The 19,528-nt window shown below is 34.4% G+C and overlaps 1 protein-coding gene across 1 annotated transcript in view; it reads right to left on the reverse strand.

The window, feature by feature from the left end:
• LOC128990187 (dorsal root ganglia homeobox protein) overlaps positions 1–19,528 on the reverse strand; it is a 71,066-nt gene that overhangs the window by 21,423 nt on the left and 30,115 nt on the right. The window contains exon 5 of the mRNA XM_054412472.1: positions 8,537–8,659. Coding sequence (XP_054268447.1) covers positions 8,537–8,659 — 123 coding nt within the window. The remainder of the gene's footprint in view (positions 1–8,536; positions 8,660–19,528) is intronic.

The raw sequence follows: 19,528 nt of genomic DNA on the forward strand, positions 1-19,528 counted from the left end.
AGAGTTTGTTTTGCTTGTTACTTATTTCAGTGAGAGAAGTTTTGAGAGTGGTTGTAATTTGTACCCCGTGTTAACAGTGAGTTTCAAAACCTTGTACTTCCGTTAAGTTTTCTTGTCATTGGACTAAGCCTATGTATTCGTGCAGAAATCTTATCGCGTGCAGTTGCAGTCAGATTATTATATTAATTATATTGTAGCACAGAATACCTTGATTCTCTGTGTCGTGCTGGGTACTCTGCGGTTGTAGTAACACATTGGAAACATCTATATTTTTGTATTGTGAACCCTCAATAATCCGAACCGATTGGGAATCCAAGGATTTTTCCCGTCTGATATATTCCAAGGATATTTCCAAGTTCAGTCTCTCCTGAACTGAATTGTGCAATCCCTAGCTACCTAGTATACACTCAAACTGAAACCACGGACTCGTTTTATGTTCTGCGTTCTAGGGCTCTTAGTTATAACAATCTTCCCGGAGAAGAAGGTTTGACTACTTTAGCAGTTTGAAATAAACTAATTGATCCAATAAAGTTTGATGAACAAAACTACTTTTACAGTTCATAAAATCCAAAGTGAAATGGACTTTGATGAAGCACAATTGAAAAACAGGACACAAAACGAATTCACAATCGGAACGACGCATCAGCGCCGGTATCAGAATTGACAAAGCGAGACAAAAATGAAATATCGCCACAATCGGGGTGATTGGATACGTGCAATAATCGAATTTTAACGTGGTTATGGAATAAAAGCCGTCCACAATTCACCGTCTGGATATGGCTATAGGTCCACTACAGTTTTGTGTATATTAGAATTCAGCAATGGTTTAAAAAAATACCCAATTGACTTCAAAAATTAAATCAACTTATTAAAATGACCACCAAATAAGTGAAATTCCCTTGTTCAGAAATCAAATCAATTCGAATGATTACTACTTTGACTGATAAGACAAATGAATAATATTTTGAACAATAAGTAGGCGTTTTGTTGCTACTAGAAACACACAAAAGTATTTGTTGTAAATTTTAAAAGCATACAAGTTTTCAAAATGTTATAAAGGTATGTTCATTAAAAATCATCCTTAGATAAAAAAAGGATTTACTGTATCTCAAAGTAACATGAGATGCAGACTGTGTCAAATACTTCGAAAGTTAGTAACGTAACGTGCTTATTGATGTGTTATTAAACTAAATTGAATTTCATAAAATTGCAAAACAAGTGTTTTAACATGTTGTCATCATAAGTTATTAAGGGCCCACATAAGTGTTGGGAAAATAGTATAGTTATTCAATATAATATAAAAGACTATAGCACTAAGCAAATAAGTCAAAAACTGATTGGTAAAAAGGTGGAGAGTAAGATAACGTTACATTTGTTTGGCATTTTTCCAGACAAATTCACGGCTTTGATATGTTAAGTCCAAACTTGTACTTTTTTCTTAAGTTTACATTCTGGTTTTTTTTTGTTTAGTATTGTTCTATAAATTTTTGTTTTGTATAATTATATAAATATTTCAAATTTTATAAAAAAAACGTGCTCAAAGCTTTATTGGTCAATCACTTGTAAAGGACATTTGTTTCTTTCTTTGCCATATAATCAAGAATTCATCATTTGCTGTATATACATAACGCATTAACAAACATCGTTCTTAGAACTTTGTGGATATGTCACAATCCATAGATGTATCAATATTATACAAGTGCGTCCGTCAAACACCCCGTGCACTTCAGTGGTAGATTACAGTTTTCGGGACAAGTAAAATATTCAAAACACTCCCCGCCCAGATTGTCGGGAATCAGGAAAGCGGAATATGATAATCAGCATTATTTTTCTGGCTTTCCAGCAGTGTTCAGAGCTCTCAGAAAAGCACCCCAATGCTAATATAAGGGCATTACTGATGGCCTCTTCCTTCCAGGAATATTTTATACTAAGGACATCTTTTGTTGTCTGAATGAATGGGTTATGTCTTTTGATACATATTTTGTGTGTTTTATACAGATAAATCATGCAACGTCTCTTCTTTGTTGCCGCCATTTGCATTTATTCGGTTCAACCGACGCACGCGCGAATCTTCCCCTTGTGAAGTCTTGGAAAGGGGCGATGTCTACTTGTACCGGCGTCTAGTTGTACCTGCTGCATTTTGGTGACAGGCGTCTAGTTGTACCCCGTCCAAAGCTGTAGAGACAACTTGACGATGGTGCGGACGTCTAGTTGTCTCTACGTCTAGTTGTACCTCTTAAAAATCTACAGGTACAACTAGTCGGGAACGTCACCGTCTACTTGTACCTCATACGTCTGCGTCTACTTGTACCTACGACTACTTGTACCTACGACTACTTGTACCTACGACTACTTGTACCTACGACTACTTGTACCTACGACTAGTTGTACCTACGCCTACTTGTACCTACGTCTAGTTGTACCTGCGGCTAGTTGTATCTCCCCTTCAACTTGTCACCGGTTTAAGAGATTTATTTTATTTCTTTAAAAATCATACAATCTTACAACAATTTATTATAAACAACTTGCTACAAAAGCCAGGAACATTTGGCTTGTCTGCAGCTCATTGAGAAACCCCTGTTCTTGACAACAACGTACTTGTGTCCCTTGGTCAGTCCTTAACCATATTACACTTTGGTTTTCCTTATTTCTTGTCAAGATCTGCTATCATTGTTTTTTCCACTTAAACTCTACCTTTCTATAGAAAACTAACATTTAACTAGCTTAAACAACAACTTTAAACAATTATCTTAAATAAATAAATTCAGAGTTTACAAAAACAAGTAATTGAGTATAATAAAGTGTTTTTGTACGGTATTAGTCACGGAGAATATTACAACAAGTTCAAATTAAAAATGTATATGTTATTCTTATGGATATTACGTAAACTGGCGTAGTATGGTAGTTGATGCATATACTTTGACAAATTAGTTTATTTCACACTTAACTACTAACTTTTCTCAAAAAAACATCTTAATTACCTTCTACGCAAACGTAATTAAAGCTCAGTATTGAAATACCATTTAAAAAAATAACCCAGATATGACTTTTTTTTGCGCGCGCTTATTAGTTCTTAGTAAAACTAATCTTGGTTTAGTTGCAGACTACATAGCCAGTGTACACATACCTAGCTCAGTATAAAATTACAACACAAATTACACTGATGAAATCACGGAAGTGTTTAACTACAAAAGATCCACCAATACGATTTTAATACTATTTAAAGGTTCTTCCAAAGGAGAGATACCAGATAACATACTAATAATAACTCCGATGACGTACGGTAAGGGGAATATTTTATTCATTGAATGATCAACCGAATTTGGTGACTAACGCAATTAATATCAATATTGTTTTTACACTTATTATTCTTTAAACAATGCTAAATGCTCAAAATATGTAGCCTATATTTTATCCAATTTATCGCAGTTAGGTGAATTAACGTAATCCTTGAAAGTAACCGTCGATTTCGACGGGTTTCACCTAGTTACTATTAAATAGTATTAGTTAATATATCGATGTTCACATGACCGGATGAGTCATCAGCTCTATCCCTAGTCCGTCGGTCATTATCCCTCGAGGCACCGGCCGATGGACCAGGGAACAGCTATGATTTACACTATCACCCTCTACTACGACTTTTTTTTAGGTAAACATTCCAACGCTCATGATGACATCGAACACTCATGCATATTTGTATATAGGCCTAGCCAGTCCAAAACCTGAATACACTGTAGGTATGAATCAGACCGCTTATATCATAAACAACTAAATATTAAGGCTAGTTTCCTAACCAGAGAACACACAAGAATGGCACTTTACAAGACTTTTTATGCCAAGCCTTCATAAACTAAGAGTATTTCATAAGTTACGTTGCCTGTGTAGATTTAGACTTAAAATCAGTATAAAATCAGTAATGGATTGAAAATCTAAGTGTTATTTACGTTTTGTTTGCACTATAATGTAGTGTACCTGTTTCTCGAAATCGACTAATTTTTAAGCTATGTGTATTACCAGGAATTATTTCAAAACTAATAAATAAATAACGTCTTTGTTGGGCAGCGTACATCAGATTATAGATCTGTTTTACATTAAAACTTTTGTCATTCAAGGAGTTTAAAATACTCAACTAAAAGCTTATGCTATTAATAAAAAAATCACACTGTTCATAACAGTTTGATATAATCAACATTTTTTTGAAAATGTTTAATACTGTGAGTGAAAGAGTTTTTTTTTAGCAACTACCACAGTACTACGTAAAATCAAAACAATATTTAGGTTGATTGGAGGTCAATCACTTTCTCGCAACTACGCGATAGGGGGCTGACCCAACAGCCCAATAACTGGAATGGATTGTTGTGAAAGGAAACTCTAAGAATTTGCAAATGAAGTCCATTCTGAGTAACATGTGGGGATTAACGGGACATTCTGTACGCTGTACGCGTTCGTAATTGTAATGGCTACCATTTTGGATAGAGAAGAGATAGCGAACTCTGGTTTTCACCATTCTTTAAGTTTTTGTAAACACTTCAAAATGAGGTGTCACTTGATGGGGTTTTACATTAAAAAGTTTTTAGTTGCCCACCCAATCCCCCCTTTTGGGAGGACACTCAAAAATTTTAAACGTTAACCCCCATTTGGTGACACCTCATTTTGAAGTGTTTACAAAAACTTAAAGAATGGTGAAAACCAGAGTTCGCTATCTCTTCTCTATCCAAAATGGTAGCCATTACAATTACGAACCAATTTTACCATCGATTTTCCACAACATTTGACGGGCTACCATTTTGGTCAGAGAAGAGATAGCGACCTCTAGTTTTCACCATTCTTTAAGTTTTTGTAAACACTTTAAAATGAGATGTCACTTGAAGGGGGTTTACATTTAAAATATTTGAGTTACCCCCCAAATCTCCCCTTTTGGGGGGACACTCAAAAATTTCAAAATCATAAGAAACTTCCTGCTAAGATTGCACGACCCCCAAAAGGATATCTCTGTATATTTACTTGGAAAAATATTAAATGGGGGGGTCTTGACTTTTTATTCACCCTGTATATGGTTTTGCTTATATTAAACAATAAGTCAAATACCTTGTAGCAGATGTCTTTAGCTGCATTTTACAACAGGTATTTCGTTCACCTTTCTCAGAAATAGCTGTTCATGGCGTGTTCCTGAATCAACAATAAGGTATATTGTGTTATTGTCCTAATAAACACGAGAGACATTCGCCTATCTTTATGGTCGTATTATATAAATAACATTGAACTGATTAATTTAACAAATGATCATTGTTAATTTATTGTAACAATTAGGCTATTTATGTATTGTACATTTATGTTTTATGTTTTACATTTATGTTTTATATGTTTGTTTTGTGCTGTATTTATGTTTTAGTATATATATATACTGTTTAAATATTTATTTATTCAATCAATGTCCTGACTAATCAATACACAACCTAAACGATATTAAATAGAGATTTGATCATATTGTCATAGCATATCTTTATAAGAAATCTGTCCGGAGTATGTGCAATTTTGGTTTATTAAACTTATTGGTAAATTGGTGTAAGATTGTTATAGGTTTATTCGTAATCCTGACGCATACGAAGTTGAAGCTTTTGCTTTGGTATTAACAGTCAAGTAAAATAAATAAATAATTAAAATAAATAAATAATTAAATAATCTTATAAATTTAAGAAAATGAGTTATTCGTTTGGCTCTGCTACCCGACCATTTTTATTATTGAGGTCTCAAATTAAAGGTATGCACGCACAGATTTGCCATCAAGCATCGGCGTATATTTTTCTATTATCTCACTCGGCTTATACGTAAACGAAATTGCTCCCCATGTTTTTCTTATGGGAGTTAAATTTGGTTTTCATGATTTTCTTCGTTAGGCTAAACAAATCATGTTAACAATTTAATTTTTCAGTTGTTCTAATTCTTATAACGTAGTTTTCTAAAGTTATCTGTTGTGGCTGCCTAGAAATAATCGGACGTTTGTTTCTCCTTTGAAAATGTATTGATAATTATAGTAGTGTTAGTTAATTATGTTACAAGACTATGACAAATTGCCAATTATTGAGTCAACTTGGTCCCCACGCACAGGCTTCGCATATGTGGGCCCTGTCGATTTTCAGAAATTACGTTCATTCTGTATCTATTATTCTTTTGTTATGAATTGCTTTTGATTTTATTAATTTGATTTAATTTTACTATGGTATTTTTCCGGACAAACTCCATTAAACATATAGCACGGGTCGAGGTTAATTTAACAACTTAAAACTAATTCATTCAACAATAGTTTACCTGAAAACTATTTTACTAATATTTGTTTAAAGTTTTACAGAATACACCTACACATGATGCTATTGTATGTTTTTATTTATACATGATATAGGTACTTACAACAAAACTTGTGAATTTTTGTGTTTATTTATACATTTATTGTATGGCAACAACGTAAACTTATAGATAGGAGCGAGTGTATGCAATTCCAAGATAGAGTTTAGTATTCACCGATCCTACGATAGTTTAAGAGTATATTTCGTACCTAGGGCCGAAAATGACTTTTTTTCAGCTCGGGATCATTTTTAAGTTCGAGACGAAGATGAAATCGGTCCGTGGTACGATTGCTGTTTTTCACCAAACTATACAAACCTGAGAAAATATATCAATAATGTAGGCAAGCATGTTTCTTTACAACCTTTTTATCAGCTCGTGAACATCACAGAGAAAATATCCGCATATCGGTGGAAATGTATTTTCCTGTCGATCTACAGAATGCCTTTATCAATTAAAATAGGCTAAAAAGACAGAAAAAAAGAATTACAAATGTTTAAAACTAACATGGGTTTAACGGGTTGCTATGCTGGTGACGAAATAACAACTAATTATGAAAATAAAATCAAAACAAATGGAACATATTCCAATCACATTTATTATTTACAGTGTATGTTAAATGGAGAAGTATGTGTAGTACATTGCATAGTTTTTGTCAAGTTTTCAACCGCTGGACCTCAACTTCATTGTACACTTCATTGTTCATTGATCACTGGGAAATCCATTGTAAACTATAAGATATGCACACTAATCAATGCAAATACTTTAAGGTTATGTGAAAAAATATTTAAAGGAATCAGCAAAAATAGTAATACATAATTGCTGGGCAGCGGTCTATTGCAATTCATTAGGGATATACTGCTTGTATATTTAATGATATATATAAATGTTTTAATTAAATAAGCGATTTTCGGTACTAGGGCTGGAAAATTTTAATCACAACTATAGCTGCCATTTCGACCCTGGACAGCAATGCGTAGCTTTCAGCCTCCAATTAACGTCTGTAAAACTACTAAAACATCGTATTGCGGTGAAAAATATTTGCCAATCATACTCAATCGACTCGGAACACTGCAGTTCCTGATTTAATTAAGGGTATTATTAAAAAGTACTCGTGCAGTAATCAATTAAACAGGGTAACGAATTGAAGGATAGATACAACTAGACTATAAGGACGCAAAATACGCGTAGGTACAACTAGACGTAGGGACTACTAGACGGAGGGACCACTAGTCGTAGAGACTACTAGTCGTAGGGACTACTAGTCGTAGGGACAACTGGTCGCATCCGTACAAGCTAGGTGATACTACTTGTCGGTGGGATACACGTCTAGTTGTACCTACGTCTACTTGTACCTACGTCTAGTTGTACCTCTTAAAAATCTGCAGGTATAACTAGTCGGGTGAGCCACCGTCTACTTGTACCTACGTCTAGTTGTACCTACGACTAGTTGTCTCTAGGCCTCGAGGTACAAGTAGACGGAGGGACAACGAGACGGAGGGACAACGAGACGCGGTCCCCTTGGAAACAAGCCAGAGTCAAATATTGTCACGGTTATGAAATAAAACTTCCTCACGATGCTCCACAGTGGTTTGTAATGCATTGCTCTCTTTGTGTTGGTAAGGGCATTTGAATGTCTTGGAAAACCTATTCTTTTGAAATTTTTACGATGAAATTTCATGGAAGGTTTATTTTTATGTGTTAATTGTTTTTGTGTGAAGGGGAGAGTTTGTGTATGATAGAAAGCGATTTATATGATACTTTCATGTGTCTGGTTTTTAGTTTACTGTTAATGTCCCACTTTCAAACTTCGTATGAAAAATTTGCATTAAAACTTTGTATTTAAAAAGAAAATACGAATAAGGTCTTGAACATGAATATATTTAAGCCTAGTAAATATCTTCCAAAACCTCTTAACGGATTTGTTTATTTGGGTTGGTCCCTTTAGTTATTTTGCTTACAATACGGACCAGTCAGTGGCAATGAAACGTTGATTAGTTTATCAATATTTCGTAGAAAAACAGTTGAACAATTTAAAATTATCAAATTTGTTAGCCATGTTTTTCATGCAGGCCTAATGAGTGAAAAATTCCCCATGATCTCATCTTAACACGTTAGCCTAACCATGGAAAGTGAGGTTAGATCACCTAAAAGATATGTTTTGCTCATCATCAGCATTTCCTTTCGAAATTACCTTAGAGTCTTTGATGTCCTTATCGGAGTTTCTCTTTCCAATATCTTGATCTTCTCTCTTCCTCTGCTCCTCCTTCAGTCTCTCCGCTTTGCGCCACTTCGCTCTCCTGTTTTGGAACCACACCTGAAAACGAGAATGAATTCAAAACACAAAGTACCAACAAATATGTCCGGACTATTAGCTGCAGTAATGAAGGCTTAGTTGTTTTGAGAAGTGCTAACACTCACTAACTGTGATGTTACAAGTATAAAGGGTCGAAAGATGCAGAGGTAAACAATTATGTCCATCAAAGCTGTTGTATCCAAGATTGGAGTAAACTACGACGCTTAATTTGTCTAATGTTACGGTTTACATGGATAATTTTACAGTAAACAATAATTTTAGTTGTTCACAGCCAATCATTGTTCTATTTCCAATTAATTAGCAGAACTTTTAAGTTTTCTAAATTACTATGGGAAAAATCACACGTTAGAATACTGTATTATTGTGCCTATGACAATTGTTTAAAGCTTACTACAACTTACTAAATAGTTTATTTTACAATTTTTTTTGCGTTTATTTCATCAACTGTTTGAGTAGGTAATAATTTGTGTTCATCAAATACTTTTACGAATAATGCTATTTTTGGAATATAATAAATCTTATTTTGCTAATAGAATCTCCCACTAAGGTTTATCTGCCAAAGCCTAAGTAGAACATGTTTAGAAGAGTAGAATTACAAGAATTATCTGAAAATATTAGATTGAATCGATTGCCAAATAAAGCTGGACAAAGAAGCGATCAAACAGCGCAAACATTACGAATGGAAGAAAAACGAAAATCTCAGTTCAAATAGAATAAAGATAAGAGACAAATAAAGGTATAGATATTGATAGAGGGACGACATAGAAGGATAGAGAGAGTGAGAGGGTAAAGAGGAGCGCGCCTTTGAATGTAATACGATATTCAGACCTTTTCTCGACACTGATGCGATGCGATTCGATTCGATATCTGAGTGAAGAAGTGAGTTGATTTTGATCAGTGCAACTGCATTTACATCAAGCTTCACTCCCCACTGTGACTTTGCCTCCGAGATTTGACTAGGGATCACAACGCGATGTGACACCATCGAAGGGGTGGGAACTGTTGGTGTTGTTGGATATAGATACACGTTGGAAAATTTTAAAATCTGCATACACAGTTTATCTTTCAGTTAGTAGTTGTGAGGTTAAACTATTCTTTTGGAAATTGAGCATAAGGATTTTAATTGTTGTGTGAAAGCAATTAAAGTCTAGGTCATTTTTTCAAAAATCCTTATGAACTAGAGAGTAAAGGTATAATAACTAGGTTATGTTCAGATTACCCCCATAGTTTATCAATTCAATAAATTATTATTTCGGTTATGCAGCAATACAATATATTTGGGAAATCACCTCCAATACCGTGATTATAACCATATGCTAGTAGTTTGCGTGTCAAGAAATTCATTTTTCCAATATACATACACTGGATTATCTTATGATAGTATTTAACAAGCACCACTAGACTGCAACAATGTTGTTACGTGTTTGTCACATTGTAGTATACACACACACTACATTCTACTCCTGATAGTATTACCAAGCACCGCTAGACTGCAACAACGTTGTTACGTTTTCGTCCCATTGTAGAATACACGCACTACATTCTACTCCTGATAGTATTACTAAGCACCGCTAGACTACAACAATGTTGTTACGTTTGTCCCATTGTAGTATACTCACACTACATTCTACTCCTGATAGTATTACCAAGCACCGCTAGACTACAACAATGTTGTTACGTGTTTGTCCCATTGTAGTATACACACACTATAGTTCGGCCGCTTAGAAAGCAACCTCATTCAACATTGGTTTAGCATTAACGCGCAGGTCGTTTTCTAAGCGGCCAAACTATACATTCTACTCCTGATAGTATTACCAAGCATCGCTAGACAACGACAATGTTGTTACGTGTTTGTTCCATTGTAGTATACACATACTACATTCTACTCCTGATAGTATTACCAAGCACCGCTAGACTGCAACAATGTTGTTACGTCTTTGTCACATTGTAGTATACACACACTACATTCTACTCCTGATGGTATTACCAAGCACCGCTAGACTACAACAATGTTGTTACGTGTTTGTCCCATTGTAGTATACACACACACTACATTCTACTCCTGATAGTATTACCAAGCACCGCTAGACTACAACAATGTTGTTACGTGTTTGTTCCATTGTAGTATACACACACTACATTCTACTCCTGATAGTATTACCAAGCACCGCTAGACTACAACAATGTTGTTACGTCTTTGTCACATTGTAGTATACACACACTACATTCTACTCCTGATAGTATTACCATGCACCGCTAGACTGCAACAATGTTGTTACGTTTTCGTCCCATTGTAGTATACACACACTACATTCTACTCCTGATAGTATTACCAAGCACCGCTAGACTACAACAATGTTGTTACGTGTTTGACCCATTGTAGTATACACACACTACATTCTACTCCTGATAGTATTACCAAGCACCACTCGAGTACGACACTGTTGTTACATCGTTGTCTCATCGTAGTGCCGCCGCCGCTCATAATGAGTTCTCTACCCTGTATCAAAGCTAATGAGCCCTTGCTCATTACGCCTAATTGTGTATCCACTCTGCTGATTTCTTGTCCGGCACCTCCAGTTGTTGCGACCTTGTTACGAGAGCCCTTTGTTCCCTTCGTCTCACCGGACACCCTTATTGTCCTTATTGTTCCAACATTTCAGTCATTTCCTACTTTATTCTCAACTTTGCGACTTATTTGTTCTCACTCAGTGTCATTTTCTCATTTCCAAACAACTTCTTTGTTTCGAGTTCCCTCACTTCTGTTTTTAACAATTGTTTTTATGCTCGCTTCATTACTTTGAAGAGAAATTTACCTACAAAGACTTTATTGTTTTCTTTCTCAGAAGAATAAAGAAACATACTATATTACCATTTCCTTAACTCTTTACGACCTTGGCAATCTAAAATATTATTGGCTTCTGTCGATTTTATATAATTTTATATATTCACAGCGTTCAATTCATGTAATTATTGTTTTTAAAATAGCTTAAAAGTACATTCTTGGTCCTGTTATGTCAAGCTATATTGCAGTGAATCTGTTACAATCTTAACTATTGAGAAATTGCAAGATATCATAATTTTGAAACGCATAACTCCTGATAGATTTTGGTAATCTTTATTGATTTTTCAATTGATTGAATCAATGATTCATTGATTTAAACAAACTAAATTTATTGTATTAATTGAATACTTTTTCCCTTTACCCTAGCTAGGAAGAGGAAAATCCATAGAAAGCACGCAAGCATTTCGGAATTAGCTTCTACACTGTACACAAAACATTGTTTTCACTCTCGAAAACTGTCTCGGCAAAAGTAACTAAACACTGACCGACAATCTGAAATTGCACTCAGTAAATCTTGACAGGGAGAGTTGCGAGGCAGCGACTAGCCCGAGGGAGTCCTATTTAAACTGGGATTTGAGACCGAAAACAAAATGTTGGTTCTAAACAAGATGAGCTCCGAGTCAACAAGAGGAGGGACAATCCGCTCAAACTAATATTTGCGGACAATGTCGCACAAGCAGCCGGCGGCGTGACGTCATCAGCGCTGTTTGTAGTGCCATATTCATGGCTATAATTACTGCGGTCCAGGGACAATAGCTTTGCACGTCATTTAGTACGATGATTGCTTTGTTAATGGTCGTTAAATTGAAGGCTGTCCATTTATTGTGTTTTTAGCTACTGGCATTGAGTAGAAGTAGAAGTTTAAATTTAAACGTATTTTTATTGGGTTCGATGTGATACTTTGCATCGCAGTATTGGGTTTACACTCCTTAAATTATTAAAGCATATTACGACGTGGTTTGAACCGCTTCGTAAGCTCAAAAACTAAAAAAAGAAAAACTTAGAAAACATAATTATTTGGATAACGAGTTACAAACTATCTCTTCCTAGGTCTACAAAGACGTAGAAATTTTAAAACGTAGATTTTACTTATCAATTATTAAAAAGTTAAAAACTAAATAAACATGAAATTGGTCTCTAATTCAATTCCAACCAGCAAAATCTACACTGCTTTCACCACTCAGAGGTCTGCAGAGTATCCTTTTCCACGTAATCGCCTGTGTACCTGTGATTGACAATTCCCAAAGTCCCGTGCACCGCCGTGAGCGCGATTTCCCGCCAATCTAATGGATGCCATCAATATTCACGCGCCAAAAGTCCGGTTTCGCGGTTCCGCTCCATTTTTCCCTTTACGATTCGATTCGAACCAAAGGGAATTGGAAAAGTATGTTTGTATAATGAATGGCGTCAAGACCGCTTGCCGAGTGTTGCATTTCATGACTTAACCAACAAGCGAGGACTCGCTGTCAACGCTCGTCCATCTTGTGTCGATATTTATGTGAATTATGGAGTGTGGTTTGAGCTGGTTCGCTTTGCAATGCATTTTAAAGGGAGAAGGTTAATGCCATTTGAATAAATTTTGGAATTAATTTGGGCTTTTAATTTTAAAACTCTTAGTAAGTTTTCTAAAATTAACAGACGTTTAAACATTATTAGCATTTATATAAAGTTGTATGGAAATCAGTCGTTCTTTTGTCGGTTGAGTCGAGGACTGAAAAATATTTCACATACATACTTTAGAAACAATGTTTCATAAAATAATTTGGAGACCTTGCTACTCTTTCCAACTTAATAAATGGTATGTAGAATACTATCGTAAAAATTAATAACTAATAACTAGATTAAGGACGTAATCTATGTATTCACCATGTTTGTCTTTTGAGTATGCAAAGAAACTTACAGTGGGCCTACTACAGCACTGTAGTTGCAAGTTGCAACACGTTATAAATGGCACTTAACAAAAAATTCTTTTTTGAAACTTGAGTTTTTAAATTTAAGTTTGCTTTATGATATATTTTTCTATACTTTTTACCTGTATTGATCAATTTTACAGTTGAATCAGTACTGATATAAAAAAAAGTAATAGACACAAATCATAGCCTTCTCTAGAGGTGGCTATGCGCATATTTATTGAAGTCCTATGAGCGTATCTGGTACTTTGATGTTTTGAACTATGGTGATACAATTCCAATTAATTACGGTACTAAAACCATTCAGGTAAAACGTTTGCACCTTGATTATCGAATGCCATGAAATCTGTACATATTAAAATATAACCACCAAAATAAAGGGATAAGCATGGTGAAATTTGAAATCGCTCCTTTGTAAAACATAATAATCCAAGAATAATTACAAAAATTAGATTTTACCAAGGAGAATATACTTTTGCAACGACGCGGACTCATTAAGCCGATTTGACAAAGTTTTTAATTACTTTCTGAATTTATATTTCACTGAACGGAGTTCATTCATAAAATTACTTCTCGAAAAGAGTTATCTTAATTTCGGAATTTCTCTTTGAAACGAGCAAACAACGTTGGTTTCAAATTTGTTTCATTATTCCATGTAAATTATCCCTTCGTGTGAAGGTGGTTGTTTGAACGAGCTGCTAAGCAAATTTAACCACTTAAAGCAATTACCAGTTTCATTACTGCTTATCCTTTGTGGATAAAGAAAAAGTTAATTAACTTTTCTTGGAATCGTCTTCTTTTAATTTTTCTTATTATAATATTAAATGAATTATTAGTTGAGTAATGTTCAGGTTTTCCATCTATGGCTTCTTCCTTTTCTTTTTTAAAAACCTAAATTGGGTTTTTTTATATTGCATCATTGTTGGGTCCTCTGGCAAGTATAAATGGAAGAAGCTTTTGTTTCACTTAGTTTAACTTAGTGGACTTTACTTAATTTAACTTTTTCGTTATATTTGAAAAAATCTTACATAATTTATATTTTATTATTTTGTATCTTGAAGTATTAATTGGCATCTCACGGAATTTCTTATGGCTAAATTATTATGCTTTTGCTTGATTGTCCAGTAGGTTTTTTTATATACCGTACTACCAAAAAAACCTGAGCTTATCTCCTTTAAGGAAAATGCTTAGGACCAAGAAAATCATATTCTTTGGCCTTAGCTTGGTTTAATATAACAAGTATGACGTCTACATAAACATAAGTATATCATAACTGTTTTACAAACTTTAATGGATACTCTTACATTGTGGTTCAAAATATGTATATTTGTGATGAAAAAACTAAAATGGGAACTAACATAGGTAATCCATCAGTTAGTTAGTTATTATTTAATCGAAAATAATTTTGTTTTAAAACAGTCTTGGAAAGTTTGTTTTAATTTGATTGACTTACATACTCATGTCAACTTTTAATTCTATCGAAAGAGTAAAAATTCTAAGTTTCATATACTGGTAGTCAATATTTAAACTGAGATTTTTTAAATTCAAAGTCGCGTTTCAGATTAGCGTGTTATGTTTAACCTTTTCGAAATTTCAGCTACCAGTGATCTATATAACGTGAGATAATGTACTTGAGGCAATTTTAAAATATTTCATAATAATTATTTATTTTTTATAACCATGCATTGCTTTATTAATGGAGTAAAAAGTTATCCAGTCAACTTGTACCAAATACTGTCACTAGTACAGCTATCCCCATAACCCCTACAATGCGATAGCAAGCAAGGTATACTACAATCGTTGACTGTAAATCCTTAATTTTACAGTCAACTATACAATGTACGTGTATTAACACAACAGAAAGTCATAGCTTTAACAAATTAGCCTGGAGAAATTTTAAAGCCATAATTTCGACCATATACCTTTTCTCTAAGACTTATTTTATACTTAGACGTATGCATATTTTGTTAAAGGAATTACGAATATTTCACGTTGCGTTTTACAAGTCAAAATCACACATTGTAGTAATTAAATATTTTATTGTTTCAAATTAAAGCTAGGGTAGTAGATCAACTCTAAATCAATACTTATTGTTCGTATTAACGACTTCATGCAAGTTTAAGTGATCGATCTAAATTCAATATAATAAACATTTTATAGCACTTTTCCTTCAACATTTGATTCACCAAATGCATTCTAAGCTAACCCAATTCACCAAGGAACCGGCAAGAACTGGCAATATAAATCGACACGAAAAGGTGAAATTAAGTTTATAAACGTCGGAGAAATTGAAGGCATGTCAAATTACAAACCGCTTAAAAGAATTGAACGCGGCCGAGAAGAAATTCCCCCAAGGGCAATGGCTGAGTTCTGAGGTGAATAAGTCCAAGTCCGACAATGTGGTAAATTGAATTGCGGCCAAGGGCTTTATACAAGGAGTAGAGAATGACAACTTGCCCTTAGGGGCGGTTCAAAAGTATATTAGCGAATTTCCCATATAGGGAATAAGCTATGTTAGGTCTCATGGTAAGACCTAGACCCGAGACCGATTTACTTTGTCTCCCCACCCAGAGGCTAAAAACACAATCCGTTTGAATTCAGGCTGTGTGTCTGTTAGCACTCTAACTCGAGTAGAAATCATCCGATTTTAATTAAATTTTGTATAAACGAGTAAACAGTGATTTGGTCTTTGTTCTAACAAGTTGGCAAACCAGCAAGATCGGACTATGGGAACGGAGTTTAATGGGGTAAAATTGGGTTTTCCCATTTAGACCCCCATAACATGAAAATTTTGCAATTTCGTTCCAAACCATTTTGTAGAGCTTATAAACAAATAACTTAGCATGTTGGACCATTTTGTAGAGCTTAAAAAAAAAATAATTTAGCATATTGAAGCGCTGTTGTATGGCTAACGGTCACGGAGAAAATTCAAAAATAGTGTAATTTAAAATTCCCATGTTATTCTTATGGAGAAAATGAAAATTGTTGTAGTTTACTTGTTTATGGATATATATTGATAAAATTTAGCAAATTTATTTCATCCTATACTATTGACGTATGTCAAAAAACACTTTTTACCTTCCCCGTAGCAGCAAACCTAAGCACTCGTTAAATCTACAATGTTATGAGGGAATAAATATGTCTTATTTATGGAAATATTTTAGTAAAAATGTAATCAGACAAGTTAAAATTCGCTTAGTCTGCAAGTTTGCTGCGGTAGGGGTATTTTACCTCAGGCTCAATTAATGATGCTATAAAAAAATTTATATTGCGACTAGATTGGTTTTAAAATTTGTCATGAAAAAAGTATAAACAACAATGTAACGAACAACGAGTAATCCAACCATTAATTGCATTTCAATCCTCAAGTATTTAATGTCATTGTTAATTTGATTCATCAATACTCTTAAATTACAAGACTTACAAGTCAGATCACTATTAAACGCCCGTCAACTTTTATGAAGTGCCGCTTGAAAACATTATAATTTTCAGCGTAAACCATAAAACAGTTCAAATTCTTCACATTTCCATCGTCAAATGATCACATCTCTTTACACAGAGTAAAAATGCTCGCAGGATCGATCTCCTAAACTAAATTCCAACGGTTTTGGCAGCTTTACAAAAATAAAGACGTAGAGGCAGCGGATGTGAAATGTGATAATATAAAGAGCTGGTCTATTAAGGAGGGATAGCCGTTATGGATGTGGCCGTTCCCTTAACATATTATCGAAGATTATAAACTCGGGTTAGGGTAAGCCCGGGCCGGGGCGGCGCGGCGCGGGGCATTTTAAATCCACCCCCGTGGGACAAGCTCGGGGCTTCAGACGAATTATTGGAGTTCACCGCAGGCCTATTAGCTGTCAGATTAAATTGGAATTGAAAAATATCTGTAGCAGGTTGTGGAAACGGACACCACTCCCCCCTTTCTTCTACCCTCCTTGTAAGTTCTTACCCCCAGGAGTGTGTCGTGCTTATCCTCAGATTCTGTCTGGTGTATTGTTGGTGTGGAATGTGTGTTTATGTACTTTTGCTTTGTTTAGTATATAAACTATGGTTTGTACGATTATCGACAGATTTTCTGATAATTTGATGCAAACTTTCTTTGATAGTTTGGAAAGTTTTGCAAATACTTCTACAAGTATGGCGTATCCAGAGTAGTAGGTTGTTGAAACTTTATTATTTTAGCTCACACAAACCATCATTGCTACATAAAAGACAAGTTTCGTGTTTCGTACTGACCAAAACTGCGTGATGTGTCAAATGATTTAATTAAAGAAAACTATTTTATCATCTAACGGCTAAGCTCTGTCCTCAGTTTGCAGGTATTTTGTTACATATCTCTTTAATCCTCTACAAGTCCCCGACTGAGCCCATTCTATCGTTAGGTACAATAATTTAGTAGGTTGGCAATATGTGTCGTCAAAAGTTTTGTTTCATAAATTCAACATAAAATGAATATATAGACTACGGAATGGCTCCTGCTCTTTCTTTTTTCCCTCCTTAGTTTACAGTTAGTACAAAATGTATCCTTTTAATGAAGGTGTACGTAAACAATCATCAAATTGTTTCCAATCAAGTTTTCATGAAAAATGTAACTGGATTTTTTAAACTATCCTAAATCAAATGTAAAAGTAAAACTGCCTTTTTTATATTTATTTTATTATGGTTTACATTCGCTAACTGTACTGTATTAAAATTTGTCATTTCATATAAAAGAGTGATTTTTTTCTCAACTGTCTACGAATGGTCTCAAATTTATTTATAAAACTACTATAGACCTTTAACATAATACAATACAGAAGCAAGTTGACTATGTTTGAAAGTAAATTTAAAAATGTTGAAAGTAACTCACACATAATTACAAATGTTTAGAGGCTAGCATAAAAGACAATTAAATATACAAATGTCATTTGTTAATAAAACACCACGAAAACTCTTTCAAATTGTCCAGTATAATCAGCCAAAAAGAAATAAACCAATTACAAACTTGTCTGAAAACAATAATTTGAGTAATTATTTACTAAGTGACATTTCCAAATCCAGCGGGGAACAAGAAAGCATTATCTCGTTCCAGGCTAATCAAAGGACTCTTTTCCAATTGCGAAAATAATCAGGAAAAATGTAATTTCGAGATGATTGTTTAATAAAGGCAAAGTCCCGTTCTTTTCTCTTTTCCGACTTTGGACACGCTAATTTTCTCTTTCCTGGAATGAGAATGACACTTCCCCTTCAGTGTAACGGGCTGTTGATTAAAAAATTAGGCTTCTTTAGCCTTCGATGGGTGGCCATTTCTGATTGGGTCTACGTTGGGGAGGGTAATTGAATTAAAACAACCCTTCACTGATCATATAACCGTGAGCATCTTGTTAGGACAGTGTAGGTCAACTGACTTTGACAGCTACGAAAATGTTCTCTGATAATGTGATGTTTGGAAATAATATATGTACGGTCTGCGGGCTCATACATTATATTCATGCTACCGATTGCACCATGCTTCTAGAGAAAATCTAGAGTTTTTATCAAAACTATTTTAAATAAAAACTCTAGATTTTCTTCCTTGCAACTGTTTTGCGACTTTCCAGTTTTAAATATTCGACAATTGTTCATAAAAAATCTTCTTATTTTCATAAAACTTAATAAATGTTCGGTTTTTTCTCCTGTTCAACATCGTTATTTGACTAGAAGTAACATTAACTACGGCTTTTCTTTTCCCAGACTCTCCCATTCAACCCTTAAAACTATACCTTATTACGTTTGTCATACATTGTATAGAAACTTGCCTTCACATATTCGAGAGGCGGAGAGTGACAGCGTCGCTGTGCGTAGAGTCATGAGCTGGCTTTTAAATATCGGCAGGGAGCAATCAGAAGGATTACTCAAATCGTTGTACAGTACTCATAAATTTCTGCAGTTTCATGCGACACCAAATCACTGTTTTTCCGTCATTGCTAAATACCACTTACAATCACTAAATTTGAGTTTTGGATGTTTCGATGCAATTAGGGTTTTTTCTCTCTTGATCTTGTTAATATTGTTTTATTTACTATCATCATTAAGTGTCTAAGTACTCCTGAATGTTTATGGGCCTGTGTATAGCTGTATTAGCAACTCATT

The sequence above is a fragment of the Macrosteles quadrilineatus genome, unplaced genomic scaffold (genome assembly GCF_028750875.1).
Source record: "Macrosteles quadrilineatus isolate MER2022 unplaced genomic scaffold, UCM_ALF_1.0 Scaffold_3__2_contigs__length_128488019, whole genome shotgun sequence".
NCBI lineage: Eukaryota > Metazoa > Arthropoda > Insecta > Hemiptera > Cicadellidae > Macrosteles > Macrosteles quadrilineatus.